The 15,935-nt window shown below is 34.5% G+C and overlaps 3 protein-coding genes across 8 annotated transcripts; 2 read left to right on the top strand and 1 right to left on the bottom strand.

The window, feature by feature from the left end:
• Positions 1–753: 753 nt before the first annotated feature.
• LOC114179281 (ultraviolet-B receptor UVR8-like) lies at positions 754–6,602 on the top strand. 6 transcript variants are annotated; one of them, XM_028065588.1, is made up of 12 exons: positions 754–1,214; positions 2,856–2,929; positions 3,016–3,100; positions 3,337–3,468; positions 3,585–3,773; positions 3,937–3,981; positions 4,066–4,182; positions 4,366–4,418; positions 4,601–4,783; positions 4,957–5,047; positions 6,007–6,050; positions 6,207–6,602. In XM_028065588.1, the coding sequence occupies exons 1-12, from the start codon at positions 1,025–1,027 to the stop codon at positions 6,327–6,329; spliced, it is 1,326 nt and encodes a 441-aa protein (XP_027921389.1). In that variant the 5' UTR covers positions 754–1,024; the 3' UTR covers positions 6,330–6,602. The 6 variants fall into 6 exon arrangements, with proteins under 6 accessions (XP_027921389.1, XP_027921396.1, XP_027921356.1 ...); XM_028065595.1 differs by having other exon boundaries at positions 755–1,214; positions 3,943–3,981; XM_028065555.1 differs by having other exon boundaries at positions 755–1,214; positions 3,937–4,182.
• A 2,802-nt stretch (positions 6,603–9,404) lies between these two features.
• LOC114193588 (wall-associated receptor kinase-like 20) lies at positions 9,405–12,814 on the top strand. The gene is made up of 3 exons (XM_028083457.1): positions 9,405–10,236; positions 10,326–10,388; positions 11,559–12,814. Exons 1-3 carry the CDS (start codon positions 9,456–9,458, stop codon positions 12,617–12,619), a joined length of 1,905 nt encoding a protein of 634 aa, XP_027939258.1. The 5' UTR covers positions 9,405–9,455; the 3' UTR covers positions 12,620–12,814.
• Positions 12,815–12,897: 83 nt separating this feature from the next.
• On the bottom strand, positions 12,898–14,230 carry LOC114193595 (mavicyanin-like). Its single transcript, XM_028083469.1, has 2 exons — positions 13,814–14,230; positions 12,898–13,729 (listed from the first exon to the last, which is right to left on the bottom strand). Exons 1-2 carry the CDS (start codon positions 13,977–13,979, stop codon positions 13,419–13,421), a joined length of 477 nt encoding a protein of 158 aa, XP_027939270.1. The 5' UTR covers positions 13,980–14,230; the 3' UTR covers positions 12,898–13,418.
• Positions 14,231–15,935: the final 1,705 nt, after the last annotated feature.

Genomic DNA, 15,935 nt, shown 5'->3' on the forward strand with positions numbered 1-15,935 from the left:
CTTTCTCTATTAATATCTTATTTAAACATATGTTTAGGTTTACGCAATTAAAACAACAAAGACAACAACACCTGCCTCACTGTTCAATCACATGACACTGTCTTTTAAATGAAATATAATATCAGTTGTGAAGTATTTTTCTTAAGTATGCTTTCATCAAACGATTTAAATATTTCGCATTCAATTGTATATAATCGCTGGAGCTAAATACTTACAACACCTAGTAGAGTTAGGTTGGTGTTCTGTAATTTAAGTTTAATAGTGGCAGAAAAATAATGGCAAGAAAATTTTTAGAATAATGGAAGAATCCATTGAAATGTGAAAGCCGGAAGAGCTACCAAAAGTATGGATAAAGATAATTTAATTCTTATTTTTTATCTACTTTTAATCATTTTTTAATTATTAATAGATTATTTATTTTGATTCTTTTAAATAACGAGTTAAAAGTGAGATAAAAAAAAAGTTAAAATATTATTTTTTAATTTTGTGCCACGTGACCATCACCTCACGTCACATCACAGTTCGCACACTTCTTCAATTCCGTTGAGGGCCCAGCGCTGACGTGTCCCACAGAGAAGTCGAAACGTGGCAGAGCACAATGATTGGTGTTAGAAGGGACGACCACGTGGCGAGAGGAGAGAGCGGCCACGGTAGATGGGAGCGCAGAGGGGCCCGCGGGGGTTAGCAGAGGGCTGAGACCTTCCAGAAAGTTCGGCCAAAAATATTGGCCAGAAACGAAGGGAAAACGTAGCGGCCAGAAACGCGCCACGTGTCAGTGGAACCACACGAGCGTCCGATGTGGCAACCCCGTTACTCCGAAAATGATACGGCCCCTTTTATGCACCAGCAGTGAAAAAGATTGGGGCACTTTCCGCAAACGTTGAGAAAAATATAAACGGAAACGCCTAAAAACAGGGGAGAGGTTTTTTTTTCTAAATAAACAGATTAAAATAAAGTTTTTTGCTTGGTTAAAATTGTTGCATTGGGTATTCCATTTTGTCCAGTGTTTGTGGTGGGAATCGCCATGAATGGCGAGGGGAGTGAAGCAATGCAAGTGGAGAAGGAGATGTTGGTGTACATGTGGGGTTACCTCCCCGGAGCTCTGCCGCAGAGGACGCCGCTGCTGACGCCGGTCCTCGTTAGGGTTCCGCCGTCAGGTTACTCCTGGAGTGATGTTTGCGGCGGCGGTTGTGGATTTGCCATGGCTATCTCTGGTACCTATCTTTATTTTTTCTTGCTAGTTATTTTTCTTTATGAATTGGAGATTGAGGAGGCAAGCTTCTCTCTTTTTTTTGGTACATGTATAAGGAGTTGCTTCACCGTTATATCCGTGTTTTTTCTTTTTATTTTAATGGAGTCAGAATCAAAATTTAGTGGAGTCGGTTCAGTAAGCTGAGCTAACACTCTGATGTTGTTCTCATCGATGTTCTTTGTGTGTGTGCGCTTTTGCTGCCGCAAAATTCTTTCCATTTATTTTAAAGTAAGGCGAAATTGATATTTTGGTAGAGTTAATTTTGCACCATAACAACTTGTGCATAGATTTTACTCTGGAACTTGCGCTGCTGTGGGAAGAATTGATTCCAGTGTTTTTGCCGAATATGGCACTTGGTTTTTTGTTTGATTGAATTTTTGCGTTTGGAACTTTTGCTGTTATTTGCTATTCTTAGTCTTTTATGGCTAATATTTTGCTAGGGTTCATGGGATTTTTCGTCCTGGTAGAATTGACAATCTTTTGTTTTGCCTCTGACTTTTAAGGCGTCTCACCTTTTGCCGATGCACTTTATTAATATCTAAACTTTTATCTCGCAGTCTGTAAGATATGCTAAACTTTCGTCACCCAAAAGATAGACCGACGAGGGAAGTTTGAGTATTTACAGAATGCAGGCATGATTGGGGTTTTAAAATTTAGGAGTACATATTAAAGACTGTTAATTTTACAATACAAAAAACACCATTAAGCCTATTTTGTTATGGAGCTCGAATCATAGAAGAAACCCACCTCTTTCTGTCCAACTTGTATGGTAAAATGTAAAATCTATGATGGTGTATTCAAACTCAAACTTATTTTCAAATTTCTATTACAATTATAGAAATAAGGAACATATCTTTATATAATAAAAAATATTTATGTTATACATGTATTATTAGAAATATTTTTATTTATTCTATTATCATATCTTCCTATAATGTGAATTTTTTGAAATTTTTAATGTCTTTAAATGAATCTGGGTTAAATGTCTTTTTTAATGATGATGATTAAGAAAGGAAAAAAAGGAATTAGATCCTTTTTGCACTTTAGATAAATGGGTTGGATTCATATTTTGTATTAGGTAGCAATATATTCAGATTATATATTTGACTAATCTTGTTTATAGATAATTTTGAATATATAAATTTTAATTGTCAATTTAAATAATTCAAGTGATGTTCAACACAAACACACACACACACATATATATATATATATATATACACACACACACTACACACACACTACATTTTAAAGATTATATTTGCGCTACACAGGGTACCAAGCAGTCTGTCAGGCTTTCAGTACTACTGTCTTGGGCTGGTTTTACTTATTTTCATCAATCACTCCCTTGGAACTTCTTGTTGTCTGTTTTCTAATATGGAGGCATTCATGTTTAATGTTTTCAATACGACTGTATGAGTGTAGTTTTTTTTTTTTTTTTTAAATGGTGTTGCATTGGTACTTAAGGTCAACGTTGTTCTTTCTTGATTTATTCTTTTTGAAGGAAGTGCTTAGGTTTCTGCCTTCTATCACTTCAGGCTCCCCTTTTACATTTTATTAACATAAAGGATTCATAATGTCTGATACTTTGTTCCTTAATCAGAGCCCGGAAAGCTCATAACATGGGGTTCATCAGATGATTTAGGCCAAAGCTATGTTACATCAGGCAAACATGGGGTAATGCGTAACCATATAGAGTGACAATGTTCTCTTTCTCTCGTTTCTTTTTCACTCGACTGACATTTTATAGTTTCTTTATAAAGGAAACACCAGAGCCTTTCCCTCTTCCAACTGAAGTGACTATTGTAAAAGCTGCATCTGGATGGGCGCATTGTGTTGCAGTCACTGGTAAGAATCACTTACTCATCTTCCTTGCCAAGGAAGGAACACTATACAATGTGATTAAAATGAGAAGGGATAAACTAATGTTGAATTGGAAGGTTTGTCCTTTTGGATAAATTATCCAATACTTGCAAATTTCCGCATGTAATTAATCCAAAACGGATCCAAGATATTGTCTGTCCATAAAACTTGTTTTTCTTACTTCTATCATCCTACATACCTGGTTTGCTGGTCCTATGCAGACTGTGGAGAAGTTTATACATGGGGATGGAGGGAATGTGTTCCCTCTGGGAAGGTGTTTGGTGAATCATCAACTGGGGTGAAACCTGAAAAGGATGTACCGGCAAGGCAAAGTTCATTCTTGACGGAGCAAAGTATGTTTGCCCCTTTATGATTATCGAAAAGGTGTACTTAGCCTTTATCTGTCTAAGTGATGTAGAATGTTTTGCTACAGTAAGTCCTCATTCTCAAGGTTCAAAGTCTACTGCAGGAACTGCTTCTAGTACCAGTGGAGAAGAAAGTACAAAAAGAAGAAGAGTTTCTTCATCAAAGCAAACAGCTGAAACCTCTTCTTCCAGTGATGAAAATCTGACAGCGTTGCCATGTCTTGTCACACTAAACCCAGGCATAAGGATAGCAAGTGTTGCTGCTGGTGGTCGCCATACCTTAGCATTGTCAGGTATTGACTTTATTGAAGGACTATTTGTTAACCAAGGCCAAAAGTCTTGTGTATGTCTTTTTGTATATAATGTGATAATCATTTGGTTATAGAATTTTTTTGTGTGCTATGGAAGATCTGTTATGCAGTCTAAAACATTTTATTGATTATAATTCTCTGGAAGTTTCAGATATAGGACAGGTGTGGGGTTGGGGCTATGGAGGTGAAGGTCAGCTTGGTTTGGGTTCTAGAATACGAATGGTGTCCTCTCCTCATCTAGTTCCTTGTATTAATACCTCTTCTTATGGTAAAGATATGTCGTTGTCACTGGCTCGAGGAAGCATGAGTTCAGATGGACAAAATTTCAGAGTACCAGGAAGTTATATAAAGGCAATTGCCTGCGGAGGTCGACACAGTGCAGTAATAACAGGTAAATGTGTACAAGTCTATTTGGTATCTCAAGTGAAAGTAAAGTTATTTACTAATTTTCAAGATAGAAAATAAAACACAACTTCCATAATTGCTTATTATTTCTTAATTCTTTGCTACCAGTTACGTGAATTTTACTAGTCATATATGCTGATGTCCCAATATCTTCCTGTTCAACTTACAGATGCTGGAGCTGTGCTTACATTTGGTTGGGGACTTTATGGACAGGTAATTAAGGTGAACTTGGAACGTCTTTGGTCTTTTTCTCCACCCAAATTTCTTATCCTATTTGCCAGTGTAAATTTTATCAGTGTTAATTGTAAATAAATTCCTCTGGGGTGATCTAATCTGTGCTAGCTTGCTTGGGATTCATGCTAATGCTTGTTATACTAAGTTAATGGAATCTTGTTTTGGAAAAGTGTGGGCAAGGAAGTACAGATGATGAACTGAGTCCGACCTGTGTATCTTCCTTATTGGGTATTCGAACAGAGGGGGTTGCTGCAGGACTGTGGCATACTGTGTGTACATCTGCTGATGGTGATGTATATGCATTTGGTGGAAACCAGTTTGGGCAGCTGGGAACTGGCTCTGACCAAGCTGAGGTATACCCTTGCCATCCCATTGAAACACAATAATGTGATTGTAATACACCAGTGCATAATGGCTATCAATGTCATTATTGCTGTCACCTTAAGCTGCATAATGCATGTCATGCCCTTGGTTTGTTGTATTGAGTCGTTCGGCGATATTAATTTTAATTTTGAATTCCTAACAGACTATACCAAGGCTCCTGGATTGTCCGAGCTTGGAAAATGTCAACGTTAAGAGGATATCTTGTGGGGCGCGCCACTCTGCTCTAGTAACAGGTATACTATAACACAACTGCAAATGGAATTTTCATAACCATGTAAGCAAAGGTATTCTTCTAAGGGTCTTCTTAGATAAAATTTTCCATAGCAATTATAGTAGAGCAAAATAAGAAGGAAAAAGTAAAATGTGCCTTTTCGTAAGTTAAAGTTACTCTATACATAATTTAAAGATAAGAATTTTAAAAAGTGATATGAATTTCTCTAGAATTACTTTATATACAAGTTAATACAGAAAATCATTTATATTTTCTTACTTCATTTTTAGACATACTTGTGAAGACGTTTTCCTTAACAGATCCTAAGACTGAAGTCACATTAATGCATATCTAAACATTGCTAGACTGGACACCCTGTTTCTTTTCTCGTCTTCATCTCTTTTCTTAGATAGAATGTTGAAGGTGCGAATGTTCAAATATGGACGACAGTTAGCCCTTAATATGATCCTTTTTCTTTCATAATTTATTCTTTAGTGTCTCTGACAGAAAGGTTTTGAGATTGGTTATTTATCCTTTAGTTGCATTGCCTTTTGCCAATACAACTGACTGGAATGGAGCGACAGAAAATATTGAAACAGTACTTCTTCTTTTTTCATTAAAAATGTGAGAAGCTGATGCTACTATGAAATGGTGTTAATGAGCGAAATGTTTTTCGGGTTGATTGACTGCAAAGTTGTTAAATGTGGTTTCTGTTATTTAGTAAGCTTACCAGATGAATATATTTCTACAATAATGTAACAATAAAGTTCTAAATTCAGTCCGTGCATTACTGTTTCTGCTTTCATAATAGTCATACACGTTCTTCATTTTGGCTGGACTCTTACGAGGCTACTTACATGTCATGTTGAGCACACTGACGCTGTATCTTGATTATATTCGAAGATAGAAAAATCAGGTGGAAACATGCATGTCTATTATTAAGAGATTCTTATTAGCTCTCTTTTGTTTTGTTTCTTCAAGATACGGGAAAAGTCTTCTGCTGGGGATGGAACAAGTATGGACAGGTGCTTATATTGCACTATCAGTTTCACGCGACTCCTTTCAATTTCACATTTAAACAATCAATATCATTTCTATCAGACCAGACCACATTCGTCCGATGAGTGGTTCTTGTCTAATAAATTATTTACATTCTAAGTTTTAATTTCTGAATGTGGCAGTTGGGCCTTGGGGACGTGATTGACCGTAACATTCCTTCCGAAGTCACCCTCGAAGGTTGCGTAGCTAAAAACGTTGCATGCGGCTGGTGGCATACTCTTCTTCTGGCCGAGTCCCCCATTTGATGTCATGTCATGTCATGTCAATGCTCATGAGTCATGACCCAATTTTGTTAGCTAGCTGTTCTTTGTTTTGTAACATCAAGAAGCCATATGCATATGTGTATGTACATATAGTAGTGGTATACACATATGACATATGTATGCATTCTTTCATGGTGTGATTCATCATATCATGACTGCCTATCCAATACTGATTTCTGGTTTGGGAAGGAAAATATTGGTTCCTTTTCATCTATGTAACAATTAATCTTCATAGTGTATATTTTCTTTTAATTGTATAAATTAACCACTGTAATTACATACCGTAGAAGCTAGCACTCCATGCACTTGTAGGCGCTACGAGGTGGTTCTCTAGATTGTGTTTATATTATATATGTATACACACACACAAACTTTTTATTGGCTAAATGTATGGACAAATATGCTTTTTTATTAAGTTCAGAATAAGTAACATTTTGATTTATCGGGATGTTCACGTATGACGCAATTTCTGTATATACATTTGACCAGTTTGGCTCTATGAACTTTGAAAAACGAGAGATAACTACAGATTTGAATTTTGAAGTAGTTCTTAAAAATTATATAAAAATGTTTCGTGATAGAGTTGAAGATATGAAATACATTTATTGTGTCAACAATAGTAAGAGATGTTATGTGTAGTCACAATCCTTACACTATTCACGGAGTCAAAGTCAAATAACAGAACCTGCTTTCTGCGGATTTTAGGCATGGCTATACCTGTCATCTAAGGAACATAGTCTCTTGTGACGGCATAGGGACAGTCCCGTGAATGAAGAAACACAAATTTTGTTCTTAAGAACTTGTTAGGTACCAAGCACGTAATTCGCTAATGTAGTTGCTGTTGCTGTTAAAGGGTTGACCAAACGAAAATCACTACCATGTGTAATTCATAAAACTTAGATTGCCATCTTTTCTTTAAACAATATTAGAATTTCATATCAATAATATAATATATTACGTTAATATCGCCATATATTTGACATAAACCATTAATACCTAATTACAGAACTGATACATTTAGTATTGCAATTAAATTTTATCCTAATGTAATATCGATTGACATGACATTACTAGATATATAGATAGCAACTTCAACGTTTTTGTTTGAATGAACACGTTTGATAGTAATTCTATAGAGTAACACAACATTAAAGAAGACATTGAAGAACACTTTTTGTTATGGCTATTGTTCACTTGCTATCTAGATATTTTTTATTCATGAATCATTTGTTATACTTAATTTACATTAAAAAATTACTTAAAACAAATTGATATTTATTTAAAATTATGTTAAGCTAAATTTTATTAACAAAATCAATAACTGAAGCATGAAAATAAAAATTATAATTGTATAATAGTTTTGGCAATAATTCTAAATGAAACTAATTTTATTCCAGTTTTGGTTTTTTAAATTAAGAAAAAAGATGGGCTGGTTTAAAATAAAAATATTTTAAATAGTTTATTTGGTAATTTAGTTTAGTTTGAATTTTTTTAGAGTCCCTATTAATGCCGATGGGTGGAAAGGTGTTGACATTATCATTATTATTGTTATTACTATTTATTTATTATTATTATTTTCTTTCTAAATTCATTATTATTTCATTTTATTGGTTAGTCAAGCAATGTTCTAGATGATTGGTGAGCGAGCGGTGAGATGCGAAGCTTCAATGATTCTATGTTGTTATCTTCATCTTCTTCCAGTGGAATGGACATTGTTGTCAACCCTACCTACATCTTTTCTAACTTTTCTCTTCAACTTTCATTATTATACACATCATATGAATACCCCATAATTAGAACACGACTACAAAAAAAAATAGTTTATAACAGTTAACCACAATAGTTGAACCAACAACAACCTTGCATCATATAAACACAAATTATAGGATTATTATTGAGAAAACAATTAAAAATATGTAAAGTAATGTTTTATAAGGAAATCAGATAACTTTTATCATTAATACTATTATCTCCCCCTTTCTTTTCTTTTATAAAATCTTACAATCCTTTTAAATTAAAAATTCTGAGATTATGTATACATATATATTCTCTCACATATTTTATATAGAAAATAATTCCTTTCTAACATGAATTTTTGTAAGGCTTTGTTGAATTCGACGCATTTCTTAAAAAAAAAGAAACAGACCATAATACAATTCAAAATTAAAAATAAAAATGTCTTTGGTCAAGAAAGCAAACATAGAATAACACGTAACACCCAATAAACTATAAACTCTACAGTCTGTGCAAGTAAACTACAATGACAAAAATAGTAGTAAATGATGGATACAGTTGATAGCATTATTGGAAAAAAAAAAATCAATCATAAACACAAAAGTCAACTTCATGAAATATCTTCTCTTTTGTTTTCTCCTACAATCTTCACTAAATTATCAATTTAGATTTTCAAAGTGTACTATGTTGGGGTAGTCTTTAAAATTTTAAAAAAATATTTCAAATTTCAAATTTTGTATTAAAATTCTTAAATTTAACGCTTTATTATTACTTTGGTCCCAAAAACATACGTTAATGTTGTTGTTCAAAATTTGAATTACAAAATTTAAATAATTATACTTTTAAGGACTAATATAAATATACATTTTTAAATATTAGTGCATAAAGCAATCTATATTGCTGTATTGAGAATTGGGTTTGTTTGTTTGGTTCTAACTAAAAGCATGTAATTCTAAAATATCAAAGTATTCCAGTATTGATTTTTTTAAATTTAATCTAAATAATTTTAAAATAAGTAAAAATACATATATTAAAGTACTTCACTTGAAGTGTTCTTATTAATTTTTATAAACATATGTTATGTCATTTATTAATTCATAGTTTTTAAAAGTAATATATTCTTTTATTGCTTAAATTGGTATGTAACGTTCAAAATAGAAATTAATAGTTACCAGTCTGATCAGAATTACTATTAAAACATTCATTAAATACAAATGAGTATACCAAAATTCTTGAAGTATACTTATGACGTTGAATTGAAATATTAAATACAAAACAATATTAAATAAAATATATATTTAAGAAAATTTACGAGTTAACATAACATATTTAAGAAGGAAGAAGAAGAAGCTGCTGAAACAGCTTCTGCCACCAATGGAGTTCATCAACAGAAACTTCCTTTTGGCAATTCTGCTGCTGATGCTATCACGCGCTCCGCACGTGTCCCCCGCAACACCGTGTCCCGCGTGCGGCAACACCACGGTGCCATTTCCCCTCAGCACCACCTCGACATGCGGCGATCCGCTGTACAAAATCCGGTGCAGCTCCGGCACACTCATCTTCGACACGCTGAACAACTCGTACCCGATTGAGTCCATCGACGCGAAAGCGCAGCGCCTTGTGATCCGGCCCGCGGCGCTCGTGCAGAACACGTGCGTCTCCACCGATAAGGTGCATCAGGGGATCCAGCTCAACAGCACCCTCCCCTTCAACATCACCAGTTCCAACACCATCGTCTACCTTAACTGTACCCTCACGCTCCTCCAGTCCCCCCTCAACTGCTCCGCCGCCAGCGCCTGCAACGCCTACATCAAAGCCACCGCCTCCGCCTCCGCCTGCCAGAGCGGGCCCCTCTGCTGCACCTATCGCACCGGCGGCTCCAGCAACTCCTATATGATTCGCGTAAGAGACTCTGGTTGCAGCGCCTACTCCAGCTTCGTTAACCTCAACACGGCTCAACCTGTGAGCCGCTGGCCCGAACCGGGTTTGGAGATTCAGTGGCTCTCGCCCAGAGAAACCGTTTGTGCATCCCAGGAGGATTGCGACTCTGCCACGTCGACTTGTGGGCCCGACGCCTCCTCTACGAGCGGGATCAGGAGGTGCTTCTGTCACGATGGGCTCGTGTGGAACCCCATCAAAGGGGTGTGCGCTAAAAGTGAGTTGTACACGATTATACCCCTTCTCTGCTTTTTTAATCTTCTTAAGTTGACTAAGTTTGGAATTCGGGTTTGACTTTTTATGCAGAAATTACATGCCAGAACCCAGACGGTTGTGGGGACTCAACTAACAAAAAGATCATAATAGCAGGTATAGGTTTCGCCTTTTTTGTTTTTGTTTTTTTAATTTCTCTTTTTTATTTTACAAAAAAGTTAACTTGTTTTTTAGAATATGAACCAGTTTAATAGACATAATGCATGCTTAGGTTAAAGTTTATTGACGTATCATGTATGGTTGGTGAATTACTAGTCGAGTTTGGATTAAAACGATGGTATTATTTCATAATCAAATAATGAGCTTGTAATAAGCGTAATTTGAAGAAAAACTAAAACATATCGCAGTGAGTTTACTGAGAAAATGTCATTTAAAAGAGGCCAAACGGTAAACCTAACAAATCACAACCGGATGTCGTCAGTATAAAAGAAGTTATATTATCAATTGTGTGGAATTCTTCTTCAATATAATTTAAGATAACTTTTTTATGTGAAATCTAATAAATTTACCCTATTGTGATTAGAAGATAATGTATGACCTTTTTAATTAACATCAACACATGTATCATTAATCTAACTTCTGGAATTTTTTCTTTTTTGGAAAAATCTAACATTTTTAACGTCAATAATAATATATATTTGGATGACAATCGAAAACTTAATTGCGAGAGGATTCTAAAAAATTTTGTCTGAGTATGGTATTCTTTAGTAATAAATAAGCCTTCTTGGTTTGCTATTTGTTAGAGGTGATTGTGTTTTTACATCTCTTCTTCATTGTCTAGACTAATTGTAACACGGATTTGTTAAAAAAAGTCAGGGATGTTTCGTGCGTATAATTGGCTGTGCACTACATATAGGTGAACCAATAATTCATATACAACGAAATTGTTGAAAAAGTGCATTAATGACGGCATGTGAATTTAGTCTTTGTCAATAATGAAGGTCGACTAATATAAATTGCATAGATAACAGTTGGAAGTTAAATACAGGTCAAAGAATCTACCTACCCGTGCATTGTGAGTTAATAGAAGAAATAAAATTTTAATTTGCATTGCATGTAAAGAACTAAATAAATGTCTACCGGTACATTTTTGTGTGAATTTAGTGCTGATAAATTGCTGGTATATTGCATCCATCGAGGAAAAGAAAAATATCTTATCAATGTCCTTGATGAGTGAAAATTCGATGGCGATTCTGAACACTGGTTTCTGTGGCCTCTTTCGTATGATGCACTATTTATTAACAATTTGATGGTAACAATGTGCAGGTTCAGTATGCGGTGCTGGGGCTGCAATCATCCTTGCCATAATAATCTTTCTATTCTACAAACGCCACAAGCGCATCAAAGAAGCACAAGCCCGGCTTGCCAAAGAGCGCGAAGGAATTCTGAATGCCAGTAATGGGGGAAGAGCGGCTAAACTTTTCAGTGGCAAAGAGATAAAGAAAGCCACAAACGACTTCTCCAATGACCGGCTTCTTGGTGTTGGGGGCTATGGTGAAGTTTACAAGGGCTTTCTTCAAGATGGTACTGCTGTGGCTGTCAAATGTGCCAAGCTTGGCAACCCCAAAGGCACTGATCAAGTCCTTAATGAGGTTCGCATATTATGCCAAGTTAACCACCGAAACCTTGTTGGTCTACTTGGTTGCTGCGTGGAACTGGAGCAGCCTATTTTGGTTTATGAGTTCATAGAAAATGGTACCGTTCTTGATCACTTGCAAGGTCAAATTCCCAAGGGCCGTGGTTTGCTTAGTTGGCCTCATCGCCTTGAAATTGCACGTCAGACTGCTGTGGGTCTTGCTTACCTTCACTTCATGGCTGTGCCTCCTATCTACCACAGAGATGTCAAGTCTAGCAACATTCTGCTAGATATCAATCTGAATGCCAAGGTTTCAGATTTTGGGTTGTCTAGGTTGGCCCAGACAGATATGAGTCATATCTCCACTTGTGCTCAGGGGACCCTTGGGTACCTCGATCCTGAGTATTATAGAAACTTCCAATTGACTGAGAAGAGTGATGTTTACAGTTTTGGAGTGGTGCTTCTTGAGCTTTTGACAGCTCAGAAAGCAATAGATTTTAACAGGGCACCAGATGATGTGAACTTGGCAATTTATGTTCATAGAATGATGGAGGAGGAACAGCTGATGGATGTCATTGATCCAGTGTTGAAGAATGTAGCCACCACTATAGAGCTAGAGACTATGAAGGCAGTGGCATTTCTGGCATTGGGCTGCTTGGAGGAAAAGAGACAGAATCGACCTTCAATGAAAGAGGTAGCAGAGGAGATTGAGTATATCATCAGTATTGCCTCAGCAAAGGTAGTGGAGTAGTTTATTTTGATGTTAGTGATGTTGTCGAGTTGTCTGATGTTTTTTGATTTGGAAACTCATGCCTGTGTTTGTTGTTGCTATATACTAAATTTTGAGTTCTAGACTTCAGGCTCTTGTTTTGCAGATGTATCATATCATATCTATGTAAATTTATTATTACCTTTGCCGAATGAAAAGTTCCGATGTAAAACACAATTGCAAAAGCTGTTTTAAATCCTCGTCCTGCTAAGCTGAAGCATAAAATATTCAAGGTTTTGAAATTGGATTGATTTTATAGGTTTCAACACAAGCCATTACCAAATGTCTGAGAAATAATCCAAGTTTATTAGCCTAATAGCTTCAGTTAGCTAGTAATCATTGAATTGAAAAGACAAGCACTTGTACGTTATGTCTTGGGGACATATTCGAAGAACCTCGTCGCCTTCCACCTTTCTCTTTTAGGCAAGAATAATGAGAGTTTGCCTCTCTCTAGTTTCCTTTCTTGAACAGAAATTCAATCAGTAAAAGGAAAGTAAGTTGATAAAATCCTAGTGACAGCGAAGATGGATACAACTATAGTAAAAATTACAAGAGTAATGTTAAGAAATAGGAATATTAGAGAAGAATGGAATGGAATGCAAATTTGCAATTTTATTTGAATGGTAGCTGGATTGAGCTAGCGAGCGAGCACATTCACAAACTTCCATTTTGAACATCAAAATAGAAACAATAATTTATTCTGAGGACTAATACCACTCCCTCAAAAGCTTATGAAAAACAATGTCACAGTCTCTAAGCATAGGTTAAGCCAAGAGTGAATTTAATGAAATATGGTTAATATCTTCTTAGACACCCATCCACCAAAACCAAGCCCATCCTCAGAAGGTGAAGGTGCAGGAACAGGTGGTAAGGTTGGAGGCAGTGCTTGGGGTTGAACTGTAATAACAAGCTTTTGGCCAGCATTGCAGTGACCTCCAACACCACATATGTACCATTTTCTCCCAGGAATTGCCAATACAATACGGTCACTTCCAGTAGTCAATGCTTCACTTGGTGGAGGAACCGTGCAGCTCTGGAATGCAGTTCCATTCACTTTGAACACATTGTGTTCTCCAACAGCATACTTGAATACTACAAATTATGAAATGAATACAGCATTAGTATGAAGCACTTGATTGTATTGTAATATAAAATAATTTGATGAGTTGAACATACCAAGTACGTCCCCAACTCGGAAAGTTTTATCAGCAGCCCAAGAAGAGTAATCAAAGCCTAGTGTCCATCCATGATCATCACCAACTACAATCTCCTTGGCCACAGCAATGGATGGGAGGAAGATGGTGGCAATGAGCACAAGTATGCTGAGTGATGAAAGTGCCATACTTGCCAACTCAACTTCTCTTTTATGTATCAGTATTTTGTAAATAAATCTTAAGAAGTGTGCAGGTTAGAAGTGATATATATAGAATTCTTAAGAAGATAGTTCCAATACTGCGATTCTATGTTGGAGACTGCAGACACAGACGGCTCAGGACGGCATGCCGAAAACAGAATAAACTTCATCTGCAAAGTGTCTTGTGTGTTGAAGGAGAATATAGCAAAAGAGTAAGTAAAAAATGTCGTATTCTGTATACGAAATAACTGATAAAAGGGATTCATCTAATCAATGTTTAAAGATTTTGACAGCACTGTGGTGTAAGGTTCATTTCACTTGTTAGTTTGCTTCTAACATAATCCTCATCATCATCAATAAAAATACATGCAACAATCTCTTTTATCATCCTCCCTTTCATATTTTCCAATATAGCTAATAATTATGTTTTCATTCAAACCCATTTTCTTGATTCAAAAATATTAACTATTTATCATATTAAAAAAGTAACAGAGTACTTTTACTGTGGTAGTATTTTTAATTCAAAAAATTATATTTTTGTTTACGATGGGAACAATTTTGTCAAAAAATAGTTAAAAGACAGTTTTGGAAAATATTATTTCCTAAGAATGTTAATTGTTAGAAAATTAAAAAAAAAATTCTCAATTTTCTATATGTAAAAATATTTCTGATACCAAAAGCTTTATTAGTGGATCCTTCAGTCCAGTGACATTTATATCTTATGTATTCGTAAAGGAATTTTTTTTATCTATTTTTTTTTAATTTTATTTTTTAAATAATGTTTTTAAATTAAAATAATTATTTTATCAAAATTACTTTTTAGGCGATTATTTTCTTTTTCATTTTGTTTTTTTTAATTATTTAAATTAAAAAATTACGTATAAAATAAATAAAAATGATTTACAATAGAATTAACATTAATATAAAAAATATTTATATATATATAATTTTATAATAATAATAATAATGATGATTTTATTATTTTTATTATATAAAAAACATTTTTGGCCCAATTACCCCTATTAAATGTTAATAGAGTCCGATTACAATTTAAACCTACAAAAGCTAGCTTACATAGAATCGTGGTATTGAAGCATGATTCTACCCTCTAGATGAGTTGACGTTAGGTAAAGTTGTAAATAAATAGTACATATTTTTATTTTTCTATAAGTACTAAAATAAATGCCTGGAGATGCATTGATTAATTATACGATTATATACGAGAGGATATACATATACGAAATAGAATATTTTTAATATATTTATAATAAATATTGTGTAAAGCTTGATATAAAACATCAAATAATTTAAATTAATAAAAGAAGTTGTAGATATAATTATGAGGTAAATTTTAAGATAAAATTATCGAATGAAAAAGTTATTAATGGTATAACTTTCAATTCCTTTTGCATGTATATTCAACGATGTGTATTGAAGATTAAATGTGATATGGGAAAGAGAACTACAAAGGGGATGTTTGTACGAAGGAAGGTATTAAATGAAAATTTTTACTGTAAGAGATAAGAAATACATATCTGTAACAAATGAATCTTTTCATTGCTGGAAAGGAAAAATATAAACATTAACTATTAAATTATATTTAAATGGTAAAAAAAAACTTAATATATACAACTTTTTAAATGGTTATGTTATGCCATCGCTAATTAACTTTAATTTAATTATTTACAAATTATTGCGTAGTCTAGAAGCGTGCAAACAAAAGGTTATTTTTTAAATATTACATGCTTATACAATATTATGATAAATCTATACAGAGAGGCTGTAGAACAGTGAAACGGATTTAAAAAATTGATCACTTTTCAACACTAATTAACGTTTAGGTTCGACGAATTTCTCATTTTTTATTGTCATAGAAATTAATGGGTATATAGTATTTTGGTTTTCGTCATTTGTTGCTAATTTTCATAATAGGATGAGTATATA

Source organism: Vigna unguiculata, chromosome 1, assembly GCF_004118075.2.
Source record: "Vigna unguiculata cultivar IT97K-499-35 chromosome 1, ASM411807v1, whole genome shotgun sequence".
In the NCBI taxonomy this organism is placed as follows: domain Eukaryota; kingdom Viridiplantae; phylum Streptophyta; class Magnoliopsida; order Fabales; family Fabaceae; genus Vigna; species Vigna unguiculata.